Source organism: Gadus morhua, chromosome 7 (assembly GCF_902167405.1).
Source record: "Gadus morhua chromosome 7, gadMor3.0, whole genome shotgun sequence".
Taxonomy (NCBI): domain Eukaryota; kingdom Metazoa; phylum Chordata; class Actinopteri; order Gadiformes; family Gadidae; genus Gadus; species Gadus morhua.
In genome coordinates, this window is record NC_044054.1 from 19567322 (window position 1) to 19581507 (window position 14186).

The 14186-nt window shown below is 43.2% G+C and overlaps 2 protein-coding genes across 2 annotated transcripts; one reads left to right on the plus strand and one right to left on the minus strand.

Annotated features, from left to right (window-relative positions):
* Positions 1–209: 209 nt before the first annotated feature.
* ei24 (EI24 autophagy associated transmembrane protein) lies at positions 210–6327 on the minus strand. The gene is made up of 11 exons (XM_030360415.1): positions 6186–6327; positions 4921–5057; positions 4279–4424; positions 4083–4143; positions 3765–3831; positions 3428–3552; positions 2953–3072; positions 2366–2477; positions 2151–2262; positions 1913–1987; positions 210–1684 (listed from the first exon to the last, which is right to left on the minus strand). Exons 2-11 carry the CDS (start codon positions 4960–4962, stop codon positions 1519–1521), a joined length of 1026 nt encoding a protein of 341 aa, XP_030216275.1. The 5' UTR covers positions 4963–5057; positions 6186–6327; the 3' UTR covers positions 210–1518.
* Positions 6328–6844: 517 nt separating this feature from the next.
* LOC115547013 (beta-galactosidase-1-like protein 2) lies at positions 6845–13803 on the plus strand. Its single transcript, XM_030360915.1, has 19 exons — positions 6845–7058; positions 7485–7670; positions 7819–7887; positions 8644–8739; positions 9086–9194; positions 9281–9373; positions 9449–9530; positions 10114–10178; positions 10278–10362; positions 10593–10730; positions 10914–10994; positions 11156–11265; positions 11535–11681; positions 12233–12304; positions 12431–12509; positions 12614–12701; positions 12806–12917; positions 13060–13176; positions 13438–13803. Exons 1-19 carry the CDS (start codon positions 6967–6969, stop codon positions 13522–13524), a joined length of 1908 nt encoding a protein of 635 aa, XP_030216775.1. The 5' UTR covers positions 6845–6966; the 3' UTR covers positions 13525–13803.
* The last annotated feature ends 383 nt before the right edge of the window (positions 13804–14186 follow it).

Here is a 14186-nt window from a genome sequence, read left to right on the forward strand (position 1 = left end):
ACACATTGAATTAGTTTAAGTATCCGATTTTGACCTTTTTGAACTAACTGTAATAAAGTAAAAAGGCCACCACTAATGCAAAAAAATAAGCCACTCTGAATTGTTTAACTGGCTATTTTATATGTTTTTTTATTAAAGCAAACATTGATCCTCTAAATATTATATTCCGAGAATTTAAAAATACGACGTGTAATAAGGGAAACAGGAAATGTAGAATACTGACCAATTTTATTGAAATTAGACATGTTACTTTTACAAAACCTCACTGACAAATATCAGTCTCCACAAACGCCATCCATCACTTGTATGTCACCTCTTCCAAAAGATGGCCACTTCCAAATCCCTTACAAATATAGTCAGTTATGGTGATTGACTTATTGTGGATTTCAAGTTACACCTTCATAACACACAGTCATCATCGGCAGCACTAGCAACCAGAGGCCCATGGTCTGTCTGCATGGACTAGTAAAGTCTCCTTCTGATCCTTGAATAGAAGCTAACTCCACTACTCCCCCTCAGTTGTTTTATCAACTTCGATAAATGGAAAAAAATAAAAATAAACATGAATAAAAAGTTTGGCAGTGTCGTCTGACTCCAGTAGAGTCGTTTAACTTAAACTACCTAGGAAAGACGGAAACATCATTATCATCTCATACAGGTCATATCATCCCTGAATTGCGGTGCCCAGAGGGGAGTGAAATGGTACTTTGGGATGAAGAATGAGGTACAAATCAACACAATCTACTTTATGCAATTAACAAATCAAGATTAATTTTTCGGGGCATACAATGTTTTCTTTACTGACATTTTGCCAGCATCCTTGCGGTTTTAAAAGAAATTCAGCTAAAAACAAAGCACTTAATAATAAAAATACCATAGAAAGGTGCTCCACTGGACCCCAAAGCATTGCTACTCTGAAGGAATCATAGACACTGTTCTCCTGCTACTTTGCATTTGACATCTGTTGAAGTTCTTCCATCTCTACTAACGAAGCTCAACTACAAGTGTGCTTACTTTCTTTACAGGCAAACATGTCCCTTAAAAGAGAACACAAAGACACCCTCTTTCAGGGTACATCACTCCATTTCTTTAACCTTTTCTGAACACCATGGATAAAATCTTGTGCTGTAGGTAATTAACAGAGGGACATTACAAATGGCACATAACCGGAAAATGAATAAATAATTAAAATGGGATTTAAGTGAGAGGCACAGGCAAGTCAGTTCGATTATCCAGTCTTGTTAAAAAAAAAAAAAAGTGATGGGCATGCCAAATCCACATTAAAAAGGGCCGCAGATTAGTAAAAAAAATATTACAAAAATTAAATCGTAGACCCATTGTCCTTAATCAAATGTCAGCATCCTCACCACCACCCTCAACCCAAATACAAATCCATCTCCCAGAATCCTTTTCCTCTTGTCCCCACGCCTCAGCTGCCGAGCCTCGTCCGGGGCCCGTCCTCCGGGGACTGTCCTCCGGGGCCCGTCCTCCGGGGCCCGTCCTCCGAGTGACCATCCTTCAGTGGCTGGCGGGCGGCGGTTTTTGGCGCGCGGGCGATGTGTGGGGCGATGGCAGCCTCTCGACGGAGGGGGAAGGCGTGAGCGAGGTCTGCAGGTGGACGGTCTTGTGGAAGAGCTTGTTGCTGATCATCACCACAAGGGAGAAGAGGCGCAGCTGGAAGTGGCTGTGGGAGACCCAGGAGGAGACACGGTCGCGTGGGTTAGTGACGGGACGATGCTGGGCAAGCTACATGGGCTCTTTTTGAATGATTTATCATCATAGCTGACTGACCACACACACACACACACACACACACACACACACACACACACACACACACACACACACACACACACACACACACACACACACACACACACACACACACACACACACACCTATCTATACTCACTATAGCTTTGTGGGCGTCTGGGCCTCATTAGCGCTGATGATGAACAGAGGGAAGAGGATAGAGAACAGGCAGCCGCTGCAATACAAAACACGAAAACCAAGATTTAAAACACTCAAGAAAAATCATTTATGCAATGAAAACTGGAGCGACTGATTGGAGACCATATGGAAATATGTGTGATTAAAGGACTGCAGATATTGTTCTTCCAAAAGACATCTGGGACAAGAGTGTGGAATACCTGATTATATAGGAAGAGGGCAGAGCGGTCAGAAGTGCCATGGGCAACCCGAAGCCAAAGTAGTAGGGCCAGTTCCTCTCGATGTTGGACAGCCGCTGGTGCATCTCAACGCCTGAAAACCGTACAAGTTACAAACCGTAGCAATGTTAGAAAGTAAGCGTGGAAGAGTAAATCGTTGGTGATGTATGCGTGTAGGAACGGACGCGGTGTCCCACCGTGGTTGAACCAGCGGTACTCGAAGCAGTAGAGGGAGTACAGCAGGGACATGTGCAGCAGGCTGACCATCTGCCCGATGGCATCGATGGGGAAGAGGCTGACCACCATACCCTGGTGCGGCACGCCGTCAAGCACACAGAGTTACAGAGTTACACAGAGCACCTTCAATCCCCATTACACTGATGGGGAAACAATCACGTTAGGTAGCATAGTGCAAGGTTATACCAACGTTGATTGGCCAGAGGTGGTTTTGCCATTTCCACAATTGCATGTGCTACATATGCTGAAGACATACTGTAAATCCAATAAAACAAATCAGACTCGTCAAGTTTATCAGAAAAGTAAATTGACTTACTTTAAGTTTAGCTAACAGACAATACATTGAAGGTTAGCCAACACCAGGAAAGTGTCAAGTCATGATATTTCTTTCAATTTCAACCTTGAGTGTCACATGAACACTGAGTGTCACAACACTAGTTCAGCTTACATAATGCCCATTTATTGCAGTTTTTGGCAAATACATGAGTTGGTTACGGCAAGCATCCTTGAAGCCGCTTTGACCCTGTAAAAGGTACAAGGTGTGTACCTGGATGAGGAATAGAGCCTGAAGCAGGAGGTTAAACAGCATGTCTGCGATGATCTTGCTGACGCTGGGAAACGACTGGGCCTTTCTGCCGGACACCTCAAACGCCAGGTCAGCTATGTCCTAAAAAACAAAACAGGACAGCGATTGACCAAAATCCCCCTCAAAGGGTCAAAGAATTGACAGTTGTTTGCACATAAAGTCTCTTATTTTGACCACTGTGTGAAGCTCTCTTGTATCGTTATTTTATGGCCGATGGTAATCCGACACCTAATCAATATCCAAGATACTTTCATGGGTTGTGATCCAGCCAACCTAGCTTTAGACTCAACAGGGATTCTTAAGACGAAGGGAAACCCTACCCGAGCATATACTCGAGGGAGATACTTGAGTAGATCCATTGGCCCTACTTCATTGATAAACTACCGGGACGAGAACAAGCATTGTGATTTACGGCCTAGTCCTTGTGAGGCCTCACCTGGAACCAGATGGCGTTGACGATCTTGCTGAGCACAAACAGGGGGAGCACCCAGAGGGCGCTGAAGACGGAGGTGAGGATAAACTCTAGCCAGGACCACACACTGCCGTGGAGGGACGGGTCACCTGAGGGGGACACATGGTCCAATGTAGACATAAGCTCTGGATGTCAGGTAGTAGTTTTAACCACTGGTATGTAGGAAGATAAAGTCAATGGGATGATTATCAAAGGTGTGGCGTAAGCCATCTGGTAATTCTGTTTGTACATACTGTTGCAAAACACAACACCTAGTCGTGCATAGGCTGTGTTTGGAGTTGCTAGTGATAGGGGTACATACCGATGATTCGGGCTGTAATCATCTGCAGCAGCGGGATGAACAGCCGATAGAAGAGAAACAGACTGAGCTGAGGAGGATAGGTTTAAAGACTATTAGAATTGTATTGGAAACAAAGACTGCTTAGTATTATTCTTGGAGCTAAAGTAATTGTACATCATACTTTTTTTTATTTTAAGAACTAGTATGATTGAATCAAGGGGGATTTGATTGGTTCAGTCAGAAATGTAGATGAGGTCATCATGTTAAAAAATATCTCATCATGTTTGCTTAAAGAATAAAGAGACACGCGATTTGTATTAGGTATACACTCGTAATTACCCAGAATACACCTCCATTCCAGGCACAGCATTGAAAAATCCTACTGGCTAACTTGGGTTCACTGGAAGCAGAGAAGTGGAAAGGGGAATAACAGTTAACAATCCGTCACCATCAGTCAAGACCATCACCTTTTATGGAGGGTCACCCAAGAGAAGAAGGGTGGGGTGTGTGATTTCACTTGGAGGCCGGGACCTACTTGTCAGGTTTGCGCTCCTCGCTCTGTGCCCGTCTCTGTGCCAGGGCCCCGCTGGCCCTCCTCCTTCTCTGCTCCTCCCTCTTCTGCTGGATGCGAGCGTCCAGCTTTGAGATGGTTCCAATCCCCAAAATGGAGTCCTTGATTCCCTAGGGGAAAATAAGCGCATGTGTATGCAGGTTGTTACACAATTAAAGTTGTGCAGATACGGAAATAAAAGCCATATGAGAATACATATCATTACTTTATTTCTGAAATGGGATCTTTAGGAAGGGAGACAACAGCAAGGCCTTCTTCAATATATAATGCTGATGTTAAATTGAACAAATTATCATTACCACTAGGGAGAGAAAATATTTGCCAAATGACTTGCAATAATGCAACTAATTATTAATAGATAGATATGTTTGTCTTCACACCACAATGTGGAATATGACAAGATCATTCATATAGTGTTTATAATCTGTCATCTTATCAAACTGTTCAGGGGAACCGAGTAGGATTTTACTTTAATTTTGATTAAATTAAGAATTTGTATTAACATTTCACAATAGTTGAGGAGGAACATGTGAAGCGTATATGTGTTTAGCATGATAGTAATGATGATGATCGTGATGATGAGGAGGAGTATGTTGACCAGCTTACCGTCGCAACATTGCGGAGGAAGGCCCGGGCGCTGTCTGTCATCTCTGGACCAGCTGCAGATCCATCAACTGCTAAAGGAGGGGGGGTTTGCGACCTGGTGGTCAGTTCTCATGGCAGGGAGGAGCTTTCCCAGTAACCTGGGACAACAGAGGAAAATTGGGGCGAGGCCACACAACAGCAGGTTTTAATGTTTAATAGTATGAGTAATCACAAGTTATCATTAAACAGAATTTCCCCTTATTTATGATATGCCTGTCAGCTGTCAATATGGTCTCTGTAGTGTCTGTGAGACTGTTTATTTATAATCCTGTTTTTAAACACATATTCAGTGTTTTTGTAGTAGTGGTAGTTTTGTACCATAGCCTATACCAAATACATTTTACTGAACAAATATATTACTGAATAATTACTAGTATCCCCCCCGATAGTCGGATGTAAGACAGAACAATGTAGACTGCCTCCTTCCTGTCTCTGGGAATTATTTTTGGAAATACATGTCGAGTAAACAGTCCATGTCAAAACAATGATAATTTTACTAACGTTAATATCTGGGTTTGCGTCGTGGACCAGACCTGGCCGATTCTGTTTTTTCGTGTTTTATTTTGATGACATAGGGCTATATATTTATAATACGGAATGCTGTAAGAGCTTATGGATCGTTACGTCAGATCACTTTGTGCTGCGTAATGATCCATAACTACATTGTCCAATAGACTAGATTACAGTAAAGCAGAAATACAATCTAACACACAATTTGAGATTTATTTCAGACCACATTTAGCAGACGACCATTTGTTTTACAAAAGGGTGGTTGCATGAAGTCAGACTACATGTTTGAACTAATACCCAAACATTATGTACATAATCAGGAGCATATTCGACCCAGATCTTCTTAGAATCGTCCATACGCGTTAGGCAATGGCTCCTTAAATCTGTAACATTAGCTGGCTGGTGCTTGGTTAGTGAGCTCAACCACATAGCTTAGATGGTAGCTCAAATGTAACGTTAGACGGCTCCTTTCGGCCTACAAAGACGCATAAGCACATTTTGTTGTTGTTTCCTGCACCATAATGCCAGAGATCGTGTTATCTGGGCTCTCAGGATGTTAAGACTGCATGACTCCTTATGTTTTGTTCACTGTCAGCTACGCCTTACGTTATGTGTGCATTATGCTTCGCGACTGATGTTTTTTCGTAAAGACAACACTCTTAACACGCGAGTGATGTCAAAGAACATGAGTACGTGTAATGAAGATCTGAACTTACCTCATGCGACAAGCTCAACGTATATGAACTTCAGCAATTCGTTTTTTTCAACCCAGTAAGTGACAAAAACAAAACCAAACAAACGCTGGGTGCCAGGCCCGTGGGTATTGCGCAAGCTCCGACCTCAAAGTACCATGGGAAGTGTAGTAAATGTAGGTTTTTCAGACCCGTATGGATGGACAGTAAATACTATCATATTGAGTTAACATTTAATTGGTTAAGTCGATCTGGTTGGAGTTCATATATAACCTTAGCTACCCCGGTCATTTATTATAAGGAAGCTAAGGTTATAAAATAATATAATATATAAATCATATTTGATTGTAATATACAAATATATTCATATACAGTTGTATTAATATAACAATATAATACTATAAAATAAACTATATTGAGGGTATCTTACAATGTTTATGAGGCCCTTAACACATTGAAAAGCCCTCAACATAGACATAACTCCCTCCCCCCACCCCCAACCCTCTCTCTCTCTCTCTCTCTCTCTCTCTCTCTCTCTCTCTCTCTCTCTCTCTCTCTCTCTCTCTCTCTCTCTCTCTCTCTCTCTCTCTCTCTCTCTCTCTCTCTCTCTCTCTCTCTCTCTCTCTCTCTCTCTCTCTCTCTCTCTTCACAACTTGTACTCTCTCTCTTTCCCTCTCTTTCTCTTACCCACACACATACCTCACACAGACAACACACTCTCTCCATCTCTGTTCCTGGGTCTGTTGCTTTCCCAACTAAATTTATTTCAGCGGACGTTTATTGGAAAGCATCTTAAAGTTTATCAATGGTTGTTTTGAGAATAAGAAATTCCCACAAAAGGAAATATGCTTTTATCTGTTTGAGCATCTTTGGATTCATCATGTACCGATATTTAGGGTGAGTATACATATTGCACGAACAACGAGGGTTGCATCTTATTTGCTACATTACTACAACATTATGCTGCTAAACTTTTTCATGAGACTGGTTTTGCTGTTTTTCTATGGTAATGTCTTTGCATTGGAAAAACTGTAGGCATTCCAAATAAAAAAAGCATAAAGAAGATAAATCAAGTTGATTGTTAAGACTTGATTTCTTTTTTTTACACTCATTTGCATTTTTTGAAATCTTTTTGCATATGCCTCGTCCTATGCCTTGTTATAAATACGCATACTGCCCATTTACTTGTTTAGACAAGATTCTTGTCCTTTTACTTGTGCCATGCAAATTCCTTTCGCTCATGTCATGAGTGCCCTATTCAAAACACAAAAGCATAATGGGCGGATAACGCAACGAGACACAAATGCCCCAATTCTTCTCCAGGACACCAGTGGGGGGGAGGAGGTTGAGCAGGAAACTGGGCCTGCACGCCAACAACTCTCAGTTCACCCTAGCTGGGGAGCCCTTCCGCATCCTAGGGGGGTCCGTGCACTACTTCCGGGTCCCCAGCGCATACTGGAGGGACCGTCTGATGAAGGCCAAGGCCTGTGGCATCAACACCATCACCACGTAAGGCAGACATCTGTAAACAACCTCTTTGTGTGGCTGTCATATTCACAGGGGGATCTGGGGTCGCTTGATGGAATGAGTACTAGCATACTAACATAGAGCGGGGGGGGGGGGGGATTCTGGGCTGTGTTGGTTTGAATCCCTGCAGATATGTGCCGTGGAGTCTGCATCAGCCGGAGAGAGACGTCTTCAACTTTCAGACTCAGCTGGACTTAGAGTGAGCGCCGAAATCTGTTCCTTGTTTGTCTGTCTGTCCGCACAATCGACCCTCACACAAGCTCCAAGTTGCATGGAATCTGTGAGCCATCCAGCCATCCAGCTCACCCCAGACTTACCTTACAGCCATTAGGGTGCTGAGTTATCAATAGCTCTGGTGTGTTTGGGGAATGCCCCACATTGCGTCTGGTGTCACGTTCATATCATCATCGTCCTCACCATTACCGCCCGTAAGCCGCCGAGCCCAGGGGAGACCAGGTAGGGGACGAAGCCACCTGACAACCGATGCAGCATTTCCACAACAACAGCAACGCGCAGCAGGGCAATTAGCGCTATTGGAGAGTAAGGAGCAGCCAAGGGATGCTGTATCAGCTAGTGTTGTGGCCGCAAACTCAGTGCCCAGGCTTTCAGACTTACAACCCTGGAGATATGCGGCTGTGTGGCCAATGCCCTATATGCATCTTAAAGTTGAATATAAAAACTATTATTAGTGCTGATGTAAGTGTTTGTATGGCAAATGATATCACATGACACAATTTCAGCCAATTAGAGAAGGGGTCTTTCGATAACTTGTTTTTGTTCCCCCCTAGATGGTCCCAGATGACAGGGATAATGTGTTTGGTTACTTGTGTTTGGGATGTCACAATTAATACATTTCCGGAGTGGGAATTTGTGCCCTCTCTCCTTCTATCTCTCTCTTTGGTATTGATTGAGTTTGAACTCTTTCTCTGATAGTGTTCTGTGGTCTTGATGGCAGGTCTTACATCAGTCTAGTGGCTGAGCTGGGACTCTGGGTAATCCTGCGACCAGGGCCTTATATCTCTGCTGAGCTGGACCTGGGCGGACTTCCAAGGTTGGTCTAATGTTTTCATATACAACCTCTATAGTTTCTATAGCTTCTTCAGGTTCTAATATCTATTGTGATACATACTATGACTCATCTTTCAGCGAGTGTGGAAAACATGTGGTGCTATCTACTCTGTGTACACGATAATCAACTGGTGAACAATAAAAACGAAATAAATCGGTTAACGAATCAGCAATTTCCTGAAAAAATGTTGCGTAAAAAAATATTAATGAAGCTATCAACTTTATAAACTTTAGAAATTTGCACACACAGAAGCCAATTGACCCAGCCGCACAAAGTGCACATTGTTCTGCGTTAGAGATTGATTGCCTTTCACTAAATTTGTATGCAGCTGGCTTCTTCAAGATGAGAACATGCGGCTGAGGACAACATACCCGGGCTTCACGGACGCCGTCAACGTCTTCTTTGATAAGCTCATCCCAAAAATAGTTCCACTTCAGGTCACTGCAGGCGACAAGCTTCACAGAAATATGTGGTTGTTTTGGATTTTCTTTTGCATAACCCCCTGTTACGGTTTTGATTTCAGTTCAAGAAGGGAGGCCCAATCATTGCAATACAGTTGGACGATAGCTATGGGTCCTATGCCAAGGACAACCGCTATATGGCTTTCATCAAGGAGGTAGCGAGCCATGTGACCTCACACATAGGTACAGGTAATGCGGGTGTGTTGTGTGACTGTATTGTTTTCTCAAAGGCCTTGACGTCCAGGGGTGTCAGTGAAATGCTGCTCACATCAGACCTTTCCAATGGACTGAAGGCAGGCGGTGTTAATGGAGGTATACTTCACTAAGACATTCATTGTACACATATTACACATGGGTAAAGTTCAAGCAAACATACACATGCACAGAGTCATGTAGTCACGCAGGCACACATGGAGGCACTAACGCAGGCACACACAAAAAATTACAGCTAATTTTAAGTTACACACTCAAGGACACACAGGCATAGATTCAAGCACACACACACACACACACAGACCCATTCTCTAGCACACATACACATAAATGGTATCATGCACGTTCGCACAAAATTACATTAAACAATTAGATGTTAATTTAAATTATACACTCAAGGACACAGGCATACACATCAATTCAAGCACACACACAAATACACACACAAATACGCTTACTCAAGCACACATACACATACATGGAATCATGCACCTTCGCACACAATTACATTAAACAATTAAATGTAAATAACACAAACAGGCAGACACACACACACACAGCAGGACGCACACACACACACTAGGACGCACAAACACACACACACACACACACACACTAGGACGCACACACGCACAAACACACACACACATACAGACCGTAATGTATAACCCTTCTCTGGCAGCCATCAGAACGATGAAGCTTTGGAAGCTCCGTACGAAGGACATGCAGGAGCTGAACTCTGTCCAGGTATCAGTACTGATTGTCCGACGCCCGGAGTCCTGCCATAGTGTGGGGATCACTGTAGAAGTGATCACTGTATAGCTCCTCCGTTGTGCTGTGTGTTAGCCCAACAGCCCCGCCATGGTAACGGACATCTGGAGCGGCATGGCCGACGCCTGGGGTGATCTTCACCATGTGCTTGCTCCCGAAGGTAAGAAGGACCTTTGTGACGGACATCTTTGAAAGGTGCTACTGATTTGATTCAGAAAAGGCAGCACTATTGGGCTAAGGTTACGTTTACTATGAAATGGAATATCAGAGTAAACACATTTAAACTAATGTTTTTTTTTACATTAATAAAACTGCCTCCAGCGCTCCTGGCTGGTGGCAGCGAGGGCCAAAGATGAGTTGCATCATAACGTGACCTTTGTTTTGTTGTAGACATGGTGTCCACTGTGAGGGAGATTCTGAGAAGAGGAATGTCCATCAATCTCTACATGTTCCACGGAGGCACCAGTTTTGGCTTTATGAGTGGTGCACTTGGAATCCCTTCATACAAAGCAATAGTTCCAAGCTATGGTTGGTTGCTATGTGATATTTTGCCTTAGCCTTAAACCATTTGTATAATGTCTGCTTCTGTCCGTCTTATGTCCTATTAGAAAGCATATTTGCCTTTATTTCAAAGCCGCACTATTCATCGTGTGAACTAGATGGCAGTGCAGGGTAATTGTTTGACCACTTCTTTTTTTTGGTGTCTTCCAGATTATGACGCTCCCTTGTCTGAGGCAGGAGAGTACACACCGAAGTACCATCTTCTTAGAGATCTTTTCAGTCGATACAACAGTGAGTCAGAACAAAGCTACAACAAAACACTTCATATGCACACCATGACTCTTATTTTGTGTCTTGTGTCTATGTAATATCATTGTTTTATGACCTGATTACTACACAGAAACAGTTGAAGACGTCGTTGCCTGATTACCTGTTTGTATCTTTATTTATGGGTGATGAGTCTGTGCCTGATATGCCTGCACTGCGTTATAGAGAGCCCTATGAGCCAGCTATCATGTATAACCACCTGTCCCTGTGGGATGCTCTGAGCTTCACTGAAGAAGTAAGTGCAAAGTTATTGTGTGTGTGTGTGTGTGTGTGTGTGTGTGTTTGTGTGTGTGTGTGTGTGTGTGTGTGTGTGTGTGTGTGTGTGTGTGTGCGTGTGTGTGTGCGTGTGTGTGTGCGTGCGCGCGCGCGTGTGTGTGTGTCTGTGTATGTAGACCTATATATTTACGTATGTGTCTGTAGATTTGCTGGGATCTATTTTTTCTATGACAAATCGTATTTGGAGCAAACTTAAAATCTGACTAAAATATAATTTCCCTATCTTAGCCGTTTAAATCCGCCACACCGGTCAATATGGAGAACCTACCAGTGAATAATAAAAACGGCCAGTCGCAAGGATACACACTGTATGAGACAACCATCACTAGCGGGGGCTTACTGAAGTCTGGGGACAATGTTCGCGACCGTGCCCTGGTGAGTGACCTTTCAACAGCCGCCATGGAATTCTATAGTCTGGTTACCATGGAATCCCTTTACAAGACACGTTCTTTATGCTCACGCATACCCATGCACCATCGCATGCACACGCATGTGCACAAATCCTAACACACATGCACATGCACACACTTGTGCAAACTCACACACACACACCAACACACCATAGACACATGCATGCACACACACTCACACACACTACAGACACACTCACAAAAACAAAAGTTGGTGCACGCACACACACCCATGCACACACACACTCACACATCCACATGCACGCACGCAGATAAAAACATTAACACACACAGATGCATACAGCATTGCCTTTAATATGAATTATTGACAGTTTGTTTATTGAGTGGTCTTCAACCACAAATGAAAAATTAGTTTGGATTCAACTTTTTTATCTAACTTAAATTCTTGTGAGAGTGATGTGCTTGACAGACTTATCCCATATTAACAATAGCTTGACTGTATTTCGTTCAGTTTATTTTCTGTCTGCCTTAATAAATGTGTTTTTTCTTCTTCAGGTCTTTGTGGACAGAAGGTATATTGGGTTTTTTAAGCGCAACACTCTAGAGATGGCAGTCCCTGATGGCGAGGTAGGCTATCCATCTATCAACACTCTGCCATTCTTGATTAGCATTGCCTGCCTGGGTGGGCTGATGTATCGTGACTGGTGACTCACTGACATAAAACCAAACAAAAAATCATTTCACCCCCAAAAGGGGAAGCGGACTTTGAGCCTTTTGGTGGAGAACTGTGGCCGGGTACACCGTGGCAAAGACCTTGACAAGCAACGCAAAGGTTATAGTTCCACTCCACCGCCTTTCCTCCCATCAAACCACTCCCTCGTTGAACGCGCATCCGTCGCCTGCACGCTCGTGTTCATTTATTATGCTTTGTTGCAGGCTTGGTGGGAGACGTTTTATTAAACGGAACGCCTCTGCGAGATTTCACGATCTACAGCCTTGATATGAAACCCAGCTTCATCGATAGGTTTGTTGAGATAATACTTCCTATATGCGAACGGCAAAAAATGTAAAAATACTTTGTCAAAGGATTTCTGTGTGCATAAAACAGTGACAGATGCTTTGTCCTAGTCTTTACCGGGCGCAGTGGAAAGCTCGGCCCGAGGTACCCCTCTACCCTGCCTTTCTCATGGGAGCACTGTTTGCCTACGGCTACCCCAGTGACACATTTGTGAAGCTTCCTGTGAGTGAATGCCAAAGTGATGATACACTGGCTTTGACGCCTTCTGTTCATGTTGTTTTCCCCAGAAACGTTGGCAACGTAATTATGTGTTTTGTTGAGCACAAGTCCATTTTTCTTTCCTTTTTCTTTTATGAAACCGCAGGGATGGGGCAGAGGAGTTGTGTTTATTAACGGGCTGAACCTTGGCCGCTACTGGTCCAGTGGGCCCCAGCAGGCCCTCTATCTGCCGGGGCCCTTTCTCAACAGTGGAATGAATCAGGTCTGAAATATAAATCAGTCGCAATCATTTTGTCCACTTGGTCTTGTTTTTGCGCTCTCTCTCTCTCTCTCTCTCTCTCTCTCTCTCTCTCTCTCTCTCTCTCTCTCTCTCTCTCTCTCTCTCTCTCTCTCTCTCTCTCTCTCTCTCTCTCTCTCTCTCTCTCTCTCTCTCTCTCTCTCTCTCTCTCTCTCTCTCTCTCTCTCTCTCTCTCTCTCTCTCCCTCCCTCTCCCTCTCTGAGGTGTTGTTTACTGTGTTTGAAGATCATCGCATTCGAGGAGCAAGAAGCAGACTACAAGATCCAGCTGGAAGATACGCACGACCTGGGCATGACCGCCGACATCAAGTGAATGTGTTGCCACATTATTTATTTGTATGTTTGAACGTTTTTGGTTTTGTCCCTGCCTACCATTACTGGACGATGAAATGACCATACAGACTAGGGTATTTGCTTAGACATTCGCATATATAGGTAATCAAATGCCCATTTAATATAAAATAAAAAACCCAGACACAGGTTTACATTGAGAGGGATTTTTATAACATGTATAACCGTACCTCTTTGTTATGCCAGCCCTTTTAAACATGGACCAAAAATAACCAAATAAATGCTTCACCATCGGTCTGTGGAATGCCTCCTGGAATGCTAAAACATGATCAGCATGAGACACATCCATTGGGAACATTAATAACATATGTTCATTTAATAAACATAAGATAATGCAGTTATAAGCATTAACTAACAGTAAAGTAATGGTCTAGTAATCAACTAATGGGGTCATCGTTTACTGATGGTGTCAATTGATACATTATTTAATATGGCTAGGGCTAACCCTAGCCCCCTACTCATAATCACTTGTAAACACTAACGCCTATGCTAATGCTATTCACTAAGGCGTATTACTGCACTAACAAATGTTAATTAATGGTTAATTAATGTATGTAAAGTGTTACCATCGTCATTTGTGAATATACTGCACAGTACTGCACATAACAACTACAAAGTCTCTAA

Coding starts and splice junctions, on each gene's coding strand:
- ei24 (XM_030360415.1), bottom strand. CDS start 4,962: ATGACAGACAGCGCCCGGGCCTTCCTCCGCAATGTTGCGACG. Junction 3,553..3,764: donor GATTACAGCCCGAATCATCG/GTATGTACCCCT, acceptor TGTCCCCCTCAG/GTGACCCGTCCCTCCACGGC. Junction 1,988..2,150: donor CCCTCTTCCTATATAATCAG/GTATTCCACACT, acceptor TTTGTATTGCAG/CGGCTGCCTGTTCTCTATCC.
- LOC115547013 (XM_030360915.1), top strand. CDS start 6,967: ATGGTTGTTTTGAGAATAAGAAATTCCCACAAAAGGAAATATGCTTTT. Junction 7,888..8,643: donor CAGACTCAGCTGGACTTAGA/GTGAGCGCCGAA, acceptor TCTTGATGGCAG/GTCTTACATCAGTCTAGTGG. Junction 9,374..9,448: donor ATATGGCTTTCATCAAGGAG/GTAGCGAGCCAT, acceptor GTTTTCTCAAAG/GCCTTGACGTCCAGGGGTGT.